At 40.3% G+C, this 13,864-nt stretch overlaps 1 protein-coding gene across 1 annotated transcript in view; it reads right to left on the minus strand.

Moving 5' to 3' along the window:
• Positions 1–590: 590 nt before the first annotated feature.
• LOC129031764 (POTE ankyrin domain family member B3-like) overlaps positions 591–13,864 on the minus strand; it is a 37,209-nt gene continuing 23,935 nt past the window's right edge. The window contains 5 exon segments of the mRNA XM_063647259.1: positions 591–5,878; positions 5,881–5,936; positions 5,938–6,218; positions 6,220–6,393; positions 10,342–10,372. Of these exon segments, the coding sequence (XP_063503329.1) occupies positions 5,073–5,878; positions 5,881–5,936; positions 5,938–6,218; positions 6,220–6,393; positions 10,342–10,372 (1,348 nt within the window). The 3' untranslated portion in view covers positions 591–5,072.

Below are 13,864 nucleotides of genomic sequence, written 5' to 3' on the forward strand. Positions count from 1 at the left end.
GTTCGACCATTGTGGAAGACAGTGTGATGATTCCTCAGGGATCTACAACTAGAAATACATTTGACCCAGCAATCCCATTACTGGGTATATACTGAAAAAATAATAAATCATTCTAATAGAAAGACACACGCACACATATGTTTACTGTGGCACAGTTCACAACTGCAAAGACTTGGAACCAACCCAAATTCCCATCAGTGATAGACTGGATAATGTGGTATATATACACTATGGAATACTATGAAGCTATAAAAAAGGATGAGTTCATGTCCTTTGCAGGGACATGGATGAAGCTGGAAACCATCATTCTCAGCAAACTAACACAAGAACAGAAAATGAAACACCTCATGTTCTCACTCGTAAGTGGGAGTTGAACAATGAGAACACATGGACACAGGAAGGGGAACATCACACACCGGGGCCTGTCAGGGTGGGGAGCTAGGAGAGGGATGGCATTAGGACAAATACCTAATGTGGATCATGGGTTGATGGGTGCAGCAAGCCACCATGGCATGTGTATACCTATGTAACAAACCTGCGTGTTCTGCACATGTACCCCAGAACTTAAAGTATAATTTTAAAAAAAGAAATTTTCTTTTAATTAAGCTTTTAATCATAGAACTTGTAAAGAAAATCGTTTTGAGTCTCTTACTACCACATCATAGCTGGAACAAACTGCTGATATTTTAAAAGTAACACAAATATCAAACAGAAAGAACTAGACTTAGGAACCAAACTCAGGTTTCTGTAGTGAACAGGGCAGAATCTTCACATTGGGTCGCCACCATTACTCCTTCAGTTTGGCCTTTGCTAGCAAAAGATGGCCTTGTTATGTAGATGAGACCACTTATATAAAAAAAAAAGTTTTAAAAAATTTCCAACTGGATTTTTTGTTTATTTGTTTTTTGGGGTTTTTTGTTGTTGTTGTTGGGGTTTTTTTTTTGTTTTTTGTTTTTTGTTTTTTTTGCAGCCACAGGAGTTTTAGCCATTTCAGATGCCTTGCTCCCCACAATTTGGAACATTCCTTTGGATTTGACCAAGTCAGGAAGAGATGGGAGAAAAGTGAAACAACAACAATAAAGCCCCAAACATAAACAAACAAAAAGAGTTAAGCAAAACAAAACAAATGCACAATTCATATGATTACTGAGTGTTCTAATGGTAAGGAGAAATTAAAAGCAGCTGGTGGGTAATCTTAAATTTTAAGCATTAAGGAAAAATTTTAAGACAAAACTCTAATTCAGCTACTTACCTGGAAATAAGGCTCAGGCTGGTGATTGTTGTCTGCCATCTTAGAAGCTGGAAAAAACTTACACTCACCTTCCCTGTCAGAAGCAAGCTGAAACTCAGGAAAGGAGGTGCCTGCTCTCCATCATCATGGAAGCAGGAAAACTTGCCTTCCTTGTTGGAAATGAGTAAAACTTCTGAAAAGGAGTTGTACAGCCAAATCAACCTTAGATCTCAACCAAATTTCGGGAGATCAGGGACTCTCTGCAGGGGAGAAGCTCCACAACCTCAGCAAACTATCCTACTGGTTTGGTCAATTAAAACATCCCAGGTTGGTATCAAGAAATAATGAGATTTATCAAAGGTCAGGACCACCTTTGTAATGTCCTTCTCTTTTTTTATCTTTATTGGTATAGTCTGTTTTGTCAGAAACTAGGAGTGCAACACCTGCTTTTTTCTGTTTTCCATTTGCTTGAAATATTTTTCTCCATTTCTTTATTTTGAGCCTACGTATGGCACTGCATGTGAGATGGGTTGCTTGAAGACGGCATACTCCAGTGGGTCTTGGTTCTTTATCCAGCTTGCCCCCTGTGTCTTTCAATGGGAGCATTTAGCCCATTTACATTTAAGGTTAGTAATGGTATGTGTGGATATGATCCTGTCGTCATGCTGTCAGCTGGTTATTTTGCAGACTTATGTATGTGGTTGGTTTTTAGCATCACTGGACTGTGTACTTCAGTGTGTTTTTGTAGTGGCTGGTGATGGTCTTTTCTTTCCATATTTAGTGCTTCCTTCAGGAGCTCTTGTAAGGTAGATCTGGTGATACTGAATTCCCTCAGCATTTGCTTGTCTGAAAAGGATCTTATTTCTCCTTCACTTATGATGCCTAATTTTGCTGGACATGAAATTCTGGGCTGAAATTTCTTTTCTTTAATGGCAGTTGATGTGGGTTGGGTGTGTGCTGCACTTCTGTGTGCTGTCAGGACAAGTAAAGCAAAATCCACCTGTATAAACACACACAGCAAAGTGATGTAGGAAGTTTCCATATAAAGGGCTGCAGTATGGAGAGGTAATGTGCAGGCTGGTGTGTGGCTGTAGGGGCCACCTTGCTGCAGCTCTCCACTGATATGGTACGGTCCACTAGCACAGAAACTATGGTGTGGGCATCCGAGAGTGCCCTGTAAGCAGGTGTGGCCAGGCTGGGGCCCTGGGATAGGCAAGCGGACTAAGGAGTGCTGAGATCAGACCAGCCCCATCTCAAGTGCAAGACTGCCCAGCCTCTAGAGATCAGGTTTCAGAGGAGAACTCTCTCAAAAGTGATCCCCCAGCACAGCACAGCTGCTCTACACAAACGTGGCTAGACTTCTTTTTTAAGCAAGTCCCCTTTTTTAAAAGGGGAACTCTTGGACCTGATGTCTGCTGGGCAATCTTGCACATGAGATGTGGCTGGTCTGACCTCAGCATTCCTAAAGTGCTGGGATACAGTGCCTCACAAGGGCAAGTGGACCCTAGAGAGATAGCTGTCCCTGCCTTCTGGGCTCCACATCACCTGACTTGCTGTGCCACCACTTTGCTTATCTCCTGGGTGCTTCATCCCAGAGACATGTGAGTTAGCAATCACTTAGTATAATCAGCCCAGGATGGAGGGTCTGTGCTGTGGGCCCAAGCCAGGGTTCCCTATCTGGTGATGAGTAGTGGAGGGTGTGTGGTACCCATGTGAGATGAATTGGCTTGTTCTTTGGGTCAACTGCAGCTTATTGAAGGTGTTGATATGGCACTTAGGGTCTTTGCTCCCTTGATATATCTTCTAGGGTAGCAAGGGCAGTTCACTGCAAAGGCAGTGGCAGAAAGGATTTCATTTGCTCCTGGAAGCTCTGTCCAAAGAACTGCCGAGTTGCTACTGGCTTGATAGCTCCAGTGGTGGGCTGGCTAGAGACCCAGCCCAGGAGTACCTGCCCATCAAGTACAGAGTCCGACCACTTTTCTGAAGGGCTGTTGTAGTATGCTGGGGGTCCCCTCAAGTCCCTAATTGCCTCGTATTTTCCAGGGAAGATGATAGCCTGCCCCTTCCTCTGGCAGCTCTGTACCACTGAGGTATGAACCTGTTGCCAATCTGAACAAACCTATAAGATGTGGCGGGAGGCAAGTTGAGAAGTCTTACCTAGTCAGGAGGAACAAGAACAGGGACTTGCTTAAAGAAAAAGTCTGGCCACGTTTTTATAGAGCAGCTGTGCTGTGCTGGGGGTTCATGTCAGCCCCTGGCCGCCTCAGACACTCTGAAGCCCTAAGGCTGAAATGGCTGGGTCGCCCAAACAGCAAAGATGACCATAAGGTCCTCCCCCTGGGAGCTCTGACTCAGGGAGGCCTGAGACCTCTGTCGGCCAGAGAACAGCAGTCAAGGTAGCCAGAGACCCTGGTTGAAAGACTTCACCCGCTGACTAGAAATGTGGTCAGGGACTGACTTAAACAAGAGTCTGGCCATGTTTTCATAGCGTGGCTGTGCTGTGCTGAGGTACCTCTTCTACTGCTTGTCAGCTTGGGCTCTCCAAAGCCTGCAGGCCAGAATGGCTAGTCACCCAAACAGCAAAGGTGGTGGCCTGCCCCTCTCTCCGGGAGCTCTGTCCCAGGAACATTTCACATTTCCATTGGCCAAGGAATGCTGGTGGGGATGGCTGGAGGCCCCAGTTGGGAGGTCCTGTCCAGTGAGATGGAACAGGATCAAGGGCCTGCTTACAGAAGCAGTCTGGCCATGATTTGGTAAATCAGCTATGCTGTGCTGTGGGATCTCTTCTTTCCCTGGTCGGTTTGTACTCTCCAAAGCCTGCAGGCTGGAATGACTAAGTTGCCTGAACGGGAAAGATGGCGGCCTGCCCCATCTTTTCTCTCAGAGTTTTATCTTGTTTCATGGAGCTTAACTTTTGGCCTGTTGATTTTACTGTCTACATTAGACTTGTTGAGAAAGAATCCGTAATCTTTTAGGTTAGATAAATGAGAATTCATTGTCTTCTGTAAATGAATCTGCTCATGTCTTGTTCTCTGGAAAGAAGTCTCTTTCAGCTCTCTGACTTTGGTCACAATCATGTAGAGCAGTAGCCAGTCTACAATGACGTAATTGAATTTCCATTTCCAGTGTTTCGTTGTTGTGTCTTACATTGTCCAGTTCGGAAATGAGCATTTTATTCTCAGTTGTCAACATGCTAAGCTGTCCACTGTACTGAAATACTGTTTTTGTTAATGCTTCCTCATTGAATTTTTTTTAAGGTGTGCACTTTTATCCAACTCTCCTTAAGTCAGAATACAGGTAAGCCCTGGCTGCCTCCAGCCACTCTCAGGGAGACCAAAAGCCTTCATACACCCCAAGTTGGGGTACAAAAAAGGGGGGCCACGAAGGCTGATCATTCAAAATAAAACAAAATTAAAAAGTATTAAGGCAAAGATTCAAAAAATTTTGCATTACGTAATTTGCATGAAAGCAATGCTATCACCTCCCCTGTGTGAACTCGGGAAAGGACTGGGCCATTCTCCTTAGAGAGAAGTGGGGTGGCTTTTAGAAGGGTAAGGGGCTTCCTGAAACAATACATCTCACAATATTTGGAATGACTATTGAAAAGAAGAACAATGTGCAATCAAAATCCTCGGCCACATTGTAGAACTTTGGGGGAAGCTCACTCCAACCAACTGCTCTTGCCTTTACCATTCCAGTTTTTAAATCCTGAGTCAAGCCAATAAAAAACAAAACAAAAAATGAAATAAGAAAACAATTAAAGCCATGCCAATCTCATGTTGTTTTCTGAGAAGTTTGGTTTTGTCAAGAAAGGGTGTAACGCAACTAAGTCAGAGTCCACCTAGAAGCATTTGCGGTGGACAATGGAGGGGCCTGACTCATCATACTCCTGCTTGCTGATCCACATCTGTTGAAAGGTGGACAGCGAGGCCAGGATGGAGCCACCGACCCACACGGAGTACTTGCGCTTGGGAGGAGCAACGATCTTCATCTTCATCGTGCTAGTTGCCAGGGCAGCTATCTCCTTCTGCATCCTGTGGGTGATGCCAGGGTACATGGTGGTGCCACCAGACAGCACTGTGTTGGTGTACAGGTCTTTGCGGATGTCCACATCAGACTTCATGATAGAGTTGAAGGTAGTTTCGTGGATGCCACAGGATTCCATGCCCAGGAAGCAAGGCTGGAAGAGCACCTCGGGGCAGCGGAACCGCTTGTTGCCTATGGTGATGACCTGGCCATCGGGCAGCTCGTAGCTCTTCTGTAGGGAGGAGCTGGAGGCCGCCATGGCCATCTCCTGCTCGAAGTTCAGGGCAACATAGCACAGCTTCTCTTTGATGTCACGCACGATCTCCCACTCGGCCGTGATGGTGAACCTATAGCCACGCTCGGTGAGGATCTTCATGAGGTAGTCAGTCAGTTCCCGGCCAGCCAGGTCTAGGTGCAGGGTGGCGTGGGGGAGGGCATTCCCCTCATAGATGGGCACAGTGTGGGTGGCCCCATCACCAGAGTCCATCACGATGCCAGTAGTACGGCCAGAGGTGTACAGGGACAGCACGGCCTGTATGGCCATGTACATGGCTGGGGTGTTGAAGGTCTCAGACATGATCTGGGTCATCTTCTCGTGGTTGGCCTTGGGGTTCAGGGTGCCTCGGTCAGCAGGATGGGGTGCTCCTCGGGAGCCACACGCAGCTCATTGTAGAAGGTGTATCTTCTCCATGTCGTCCCAGTTGGTGATGATGCCGTGCTCCACGGAGTACTTCAGGGTCAGGATGCCTCTCTTGCTCTGGGCCTCATTGCCCACATAGGACTCCTTCTGATGCATGCCCCCCATCATGCCCTGGTGCTTGGGGTGCCCCACGATGGAAAGGAAGACAGCCCGGGGGGCATCGTCGCCCGCAATGCCAGCCTTGCACATGCCAGAGCCATTGTCAATGACGAGTACGGCGGTGTCATCATCCATGGTGAGCTCATTCAATTGTAGAGATTTTTAAAAGACTATCATTCTTTTTTTTCACACTTTCAATTTCCTCCAAATATTTCTTTTCTCTTAGCTGGCTCTGATGTTTCATTATGTCTAGTTCCAGTCTTAGCGTGGCAATTTCTTCCTGCAACGTACTATTTTCATGCAAGAGGTCTTTTTCTTTCTTATAACTAAGAGAAAGCTAAGTAAACAAAGGGAACTTTTAGTTAGCACTCAATAGATTGATATATCATGATTTCTTCTGAAATTAAAAAATAACATCTGTATTTGTATAATGAAAGAATCCCCATAGTGGATATTTAACTGGAAAAAACTGGACAAAACTTCAAACCTAATAGAGTGTAAATTCCTCTAGTGACTTATTTTTCATAGTCTTTAAATAAAGATTTAAACTTTTGGAATCTGCTCCTGAATTCCTAAAAGTTTAAATCTTTATTTAAAGACTATGAAAAATAAATCACCAGAGGATTTTTAAGAATCTCAGAATTAAAAAAGCCTTTCTCTGAATTACAAAAAAACCCAGAGGCATAAAATATAAGATTAATACATTTGACTATATTTTTAAGATTAGGTTTATATTCTGATATCTAACCTATCAACCACACCAACCTAAGAGCCTTCGCTATGCATATATTTGGACAGAAGCAATTTCTCAAAGTTCTTCAAGTTTCTTTTACTGAAGAACATTTTACCGATATTCTACATTTCTAATATTTTTATACTCAGTTATAAGAATTATATTTATTTATAACCTAAATCTAAGCACTGTACCCTTCTACACTGTACACATCTGTATCTAAGCATTGCACTTCTACATACAATACTGAACTCATTTAAGATGGTGATTCTTAAAAGGAGAGGTCAAAAAATATATACAAGATGCAGGATTTTCCCCAGGTCTGCTGATGCTACCTATAGTGATCCTCCACAAAACCACAGTTACTTCTGTGGTAAATATATAAATACAAAAGAAGCCTTTTGTTTCAAAATATGAATGGTAAGTAAGATACAACTGATAGAGATTTTCTTAGAAATCATGAGATTATTTGCCATTGTGATAACTTTTATTTCCTCTTTATAATGTTTGAAAGAGTAGTAACTATGAAATAGGGGAAATATATGGAACTATTTCTCTAGGAACAAAATACTTATCAATAAATTATCACTAATTGTGTATCATGGCATGTCATTGTTTTCAAACCTCTTTACATTGAAATGAGAAACTGCTTGGAGCAAAGTGTTCTTCTCCACAAAAGTAAGGATGATGACATCCACAATGTGGCCTCTGACCCAGCTATACATTTCGTACTTTCCTATCAGTGAAAACAATAATTGACTTCTCTATTAACATTTTTTTAAAAAACTAATGTCCAAAAACTAGAAAATTTGTTTTTAGTAGCAAAACTTATTTTTGATATGGAAAAATCAGCAATTCTTCTGAAAAATATCAAATGCTTCTCCTTTGGATTGAGGCTATTGTGAAGGTCACTACTCGACTGTTGCAGGCAAATGGAGTTGAATTAAGAACATGGCTTTATCCTATATGTACATATATAGATATATGACAAAGGATATATAGAATATATACACACATATATATGACTTAAAAATCCTTTACATTTCCAAAATACATAGTTTTTTAAAAATATATACTCATGTAAAAACATTTGAAAATAACTAAATATCTCAGAACTCATTTTCTTTTCAGCCACTTCTGCTTTTCTTCATGAATCAGAATCTCATCTTGTAATATTCCAGTGTTCTGTTCTTCAGAAAGTTGCTTCTGAATATCATTTTGTTCGTCACTAGAAGAAATTTTAATTTTCATGAAATACTGGAGGTGTCCCTAAAATGATCTACAGGGCAAGATGGTGTCATCAGATGTCATTCACACAATTTATATCTGCACATTATTCCAAGACAAGGCAAAGGGCTCTCACATCTGTTAACCGGGTATCCCCAACCATGCTGGCACCAGGGACTGGTTTTGTGGAAGACAATTTTTCCAGGAACCTGAGGTTTGGGATGGTTCCAGGATGATTCAAGTACACTACATTCATTGTGCACTTTATTTCTATTATTATTAATATATAATGAAATAATTATATAACTCACCAAAATGTAGAATCAGTGGGAGCCCTGAACTTGCTTTCCTGTGACTAGATGGTCCCATCTGGGGGTGACGGGAGATGGTGACAGATCATAAAGGCATTTGATTCACATAAGGAGTGAACAACCTATATCCCCTGCATGAGCAACTTACAATAGAGTTCAGGTCACACTCTTAGGACGATCTAATGCCACCGCTGATCTGACAGGAGGAGGAGCTTGGGCAGTAATGCGAGCGTCAGAGAGTGGCTGGAAACAGATGAAGCTTTGCTTGCTCACCTGCCTCTAACCTCCTGCTGTGTGGCCCAGGTCCTAACAGGCCAGGGACTGGTACTGGTCTGTGGCTTGTAACTCATACTTTTTATGTTTATTTTTTGGAAACACTTTCCACTTATATTCTTGATTCCTATGTATTTTATAAACAACTTAGAAATTCCTTTTAGAACAAGACAGGGTCTAATATTATGTTTTTAACATAGGATTTTGAATTAATTTTATCTGTGTATGAGAGAGAGATGTGAAATAAACTAATCGTTAAGCACTTTCCATTTTACTCTTATTTCATGCATATTAAGAATAAAACTGGGAAGTCCTAGGCAGAGCAATTGGGCAAGAGAAATAAAGGGCATCCAAATTGGAAAAGAGGAAGTCAAACTATCTCTTCACCAATGATATGATCTTATACCTAGAAAACCCTAAAGACTCCTACAAAACACTCCTAGATTTGATAAATGAATTCAGTAAAGTCTCAGAGGTTACAAAATAAATGAATACCAATCAGTAGCACCACTATACACCAACTACAACCAAGCTGAGAGTTCATATCAACAATCCAATCCCTTTTACAGTGGCTGCAAAAAAGTGTGAAATACCTAGGAAAATACTTAATGAAAAAGGTGAGTGATCTATATAAAGATAACTGGAAAACACCACTAAAGAAAATAACAGATGACACAAACAAGTGAAAATACATCCTATGTTCATGGACTGAAAGAACTGATATAGTGAAAATGACCACAGTGCCTAAAGCAGTCTACACATTCGATACAATTCCTTCCAAAGTACCAATGTCATTCTTCACAGAATTATTTTAAATGCTGACATTCATGTAAGACCACAAAAGAGCCTGAATAGCAACAGATATACCAAGCAAAAGGAACAAATATGTTGGCATCACATTACCTGACTTCAAATTATACTCTACGGCCACAGTAACAAAAACAGTGTGGTACTGGTATAAAAATAGCTACATAGATCAATGGAACAGAATAGACAACTCAGAAATAAAGCCACTACAACCAAATGATCTCTGAGCAAGGATACAAAAACATACACTGGAGAAAGTACAGGTTATTCAGTATATAGTGCTGGGAAAAAAAGATAGCCACATGTTGAAGAATGAAACCAGATCTCTATCTCTCACCATATCAAAAATTAATTCAAGATGGATTAAAGGCCTAAACCTAAGACCTGAAAACATTGGCCTAGGCAAAGAATTTATGATGAAGACCCTAAAAACAAATGCAACAAAAATGAAAATAAATAAATACGACCTAATTAAAATAAAAAGCCTCAGCACAGCAAAAGAAATAATCATCGGAGTAAACCAACAACCTATACAATGGGAAAAAAAATTGAAAATTATGAATCTAACAAAGTACTAATATCTATAACCTACAAGAAACTCAAACAAATCAACAGGAAAAACACAAATAATTCCATTAGAAAGTGGCCACATTACATGAATAGTCATTTCTCAAGAGAAGATGTACAAATGGTAAACAAGCATATAAAAACATGCTAAATCTCTCTAATCATCAGGGAAATGCACAATAAAACAACAGTGAGATATCACCTTGCTGCAGCCAGAATGGCCACTATTAGAAATCAAAACACAACAGATGTTGGTGTGGATGTGGTGAAAAGAGAACAGTGATACACTGCTGGTGGGAATACAAATTCATACAAATCTATGGAAAACAGTATGGAGAGTCCTCAAAGAACTAAAAGTAGATCTTACCATTTTACCCAGCATGCTCATTTCTGGATATCTATCCAAAATAAAAGAAATCGTACTCTCAAAAAGACACCTGCACACATATGTTTACTGCAGCACAATTCACAATATGCAAAGATATGGAATCAACCAGTGTCCATCAACTGATGAGTGGAATAAAGAAAATGGAGATATATACATATATATATTATCTCACATCACATATATGTATCACATATATGCATGTGTGTATATACACGCACACATATACATATGTACATACCGGAGACTGGGTAATTCATACACATGCACACCTGAGACTGGGTAATTCATAAAGGAAAGAGGATGAATTGATTCACAGTTATGCACGGCTGGAGAGGCCTCAGGAAACTTAACCACCATGGTAGAAGGTGAAGGGGAACCAGGCACCTTCTTCATAAGGCGGCAGGAGAGAGAGAATGGAAGGGGAAAGAGCCCCTTATGAAACCATCAGCTCTTGTGAGAACTCACTCACTATCACAAGAACAGCATGGAGGAAACCGACCCCATGATCCAATCACCTCCCAGCTGGTCTTTCCTCAACACCTGGGAATTACAATTTGACATGAGATTTGCATAGAAACACAAAGCCAAACTATTGGGGGGGGGCATTCTTATTTTTAAAATATCTAAATGTCATTATTTATAATTCAAAATAGTAATTTTTATTAGTTATGATTTTGTTTGTAAGTAAAATGATCTGGTAAATTTTATTCACTTTTAACCTATTCAGTCAAAATATATAAAAAGCTAGATTTGCCAGCAGAATATTGTAACTATTTTTTAATGAGATAAAAATGTATAACAATATCATTATTACTGTACAGGGAAAAAAGTGAACATGAAAAGGAGTTTAAAAAGACAGAATATGACTATCATATACATACCTGAACTGATAGACTAAAATCTCCTACTGGAGATTATGTTAGGACTTGAGCAAAAGCTTCCAAAAATACCAAAAAACAAAAACAAAACAATTATTTTTAAGAAATAAATTATACAAAGAACTCTTCTTGTTAAGACGATGTATAAAAAAAAAAACTTCATGAGAGCTATTATTAACCAAGTCATCATAACCAAAACTTTAAATCCATAATTCTGAAATATTAAAAAGTTTCATTTTGAACATAGTTAATGGAAGGCAAATTTTGAACAGAAAACTTCTGGTTGAAGTTGACTCAAACTTAGGAAAGAATTGACCTGTAGCCATGGTAACAAGAAGCCACCCAGAGCCAGTTCAAAATCTAGTCAATCGATCAATGACCACTGGTCTTGCTCACCAACCAATATCAATGTGAGCAGCTTGCTTCTGAAAGACAGCCAAGCAGCCACAGCTGCTCCAACAGAATAGACAGTGCCTGACCAGTATAGTCTTACTAAAGGAAGCAAAAAATTCCAACTCTGTCTTTTTATGTCAAATACTGAAGGTCCATAATCCCTTGGAAAGAATTTGTGAGTCCATTACATTTACCACCCTAAAAAAAATAAAATACTAGTGGCCGGATGTGGTGGCTTACGCCTGTAATCCACCCAGCACTTTGTGAGGACAAGGCGGTGGATTGCCTGAGGTCAGGAGTTCGAGACCAGCCTGACAAACAGGGTGAAATCCCATCTCTACTAAAAATATGAAAATTAGCCGGGCGTCATGGCACGCACCTGTAATCCCATCTCCTCAGGTGCCTGAGGCAGGAGGATCGCTTGAACCCAGGAGGCAGAGGTTGCAGTGAGCCGAGGTCACGCCACTGCACTGCAGCCTGGGTGACAGAGCGAGACTCTATCTCTAAATAAATAAAATACCAGTAAAGTTTGCAAAATTCCTCTGACTCATTTTACCATAATTGCAATTATCATGATTACCAATAAAAGAATAGTGAATAACCACAATATTGGGCTTTTCTCCCTAAGTGAAAAAATATTAATATAAAGAATGTAGCTTATTATAAAAAGCCAAAAGAATTTTAAAAATACATATAATTACCAGGCAAAATTGTTAAAATGAACCTTCTCAAATATTTTTTAAGTGAGAATCAATCAAACAATATACCCAGGATAAACTCCATTCATTCATTTAATACTTATTTATTAGGTAGCTATGTCTGATAGGCTATGCCTTTTTCTAGGAAGTCAGGATATGGTAATGCACAATAAAAACCCTATTCATGAGAGTGAGATAAACACACAATAACAACAGACAGATAAGGCAAAATATACAGTACATTAGAGGAGAAAAAACTAAAGCAGGAAAATGAAATGTTTATGTGTTTGATGGGAAGGGTGGTGGGTAAGCTGGGATGGCCAGAAAAGTCCCTGCTGAGAAAGAGGATTTTTCTAATACAAAGAAACTTTTATTTGTACATCAAAGACTCTAAAAACTGATGATGTTAACAGAGTTGATGTCAAGACACAATAGGTTTGAAGTTAGAGATGATAAATCACTGTTTCATTGAACCTTCCCTCAATTACGTTAGAGAGCATCCCTGGTATGCTCTCAATTGAATCTTAAACCTGATGCATCCTGGTGATACAATCGTAATTCCTTTCTGTTAGTCCTCATTATCTCTTTTTCTTTTTCTTTTTCTTCATTTTTCTCTGGACTAGGAATTGCGCTGGTACATGGTTCTTCCTCAGAAAGTGGTTATTCCTAAATGTGTTTCTTTTTACCCTTTTTCTTCTTCTTAGAAAAGGGATTTTAAGTAAAGAACTGAAGTAATGGAAACAGTAAGCTAGAAGAATATCTGAGGAAAAAGCATTCCAGACACAGGGAACTGCTAAGTGCAGAGGTGTGCCTGGAGTCATTAAGCACTAGGGATAGGTAAGGAATAGCAAGAAGTTCAGTGTGGCTGAAACAGAGCAAAAGAGATAAGAAACAGAAGTTTAAGCAGGAGAGAGAACATGCCAGATGGTTGACGGCCTTTTAGTTATTAGGAGGAACTCTGACACATACTCAGAGTGAAATGGGAGGCAATCAGAAGGGCTGGGGCAGGGGAATGACACAATTTGACTTATGTTTTAAATACATCCACTGAGTTAAGAATTGATGAAAGAGGAAGTTTTTAAAAACGAGGACTATCAATTCCCAGTCTATGACACTCATCTAGACTGCAGATGATGGTGGTTCAGATGTACAAGATATGACTGGCTTCTGGACATATTCTTCAGGTAGACCTGATGAGATTTACTGAGAGATTAGATGTGAAGTGTGAAGAGAGAGAGAAAGATGAGTCTAGAATGATACCGAGGTTTTTGGCAGAGCAATTGGAAAAGTTTGCCATTAACCAAAGTAGGAAAGACTACATGAGGTGTAGATTTCAGGAAGGTCATCAGTAGCCCAATTTTGGGTCTGACAAGTGTGTGATACCCAACAGCTAATCAAATACCTATTTATTAGGTAGCTACGTCTGATAGGCTAGGCCTGTCAAGCAGCCAGGCTGATATAGAGATCCGGAATTAAGGAGCCAGATCTGAGTTGGAGACATGCATTTGGAAATCACTAGCATATACACAGTAG

Source organism: Pongo pygmaeus, chromosome 11, assembly GCF_028885625.2.
Source record: "Pongo pygmaeus isolate AG05252 chromosome 11, NHGRI_mPonPyg2-v2.0_pri, whole genome shotgun sequence".
Taxonomy (NCBI): domain Eukaryota; kingdom Metazoa; phylum Chordata; class Mammalia; order Primates; family Hominidae; genus Pongo; species Pongo pygmaeus.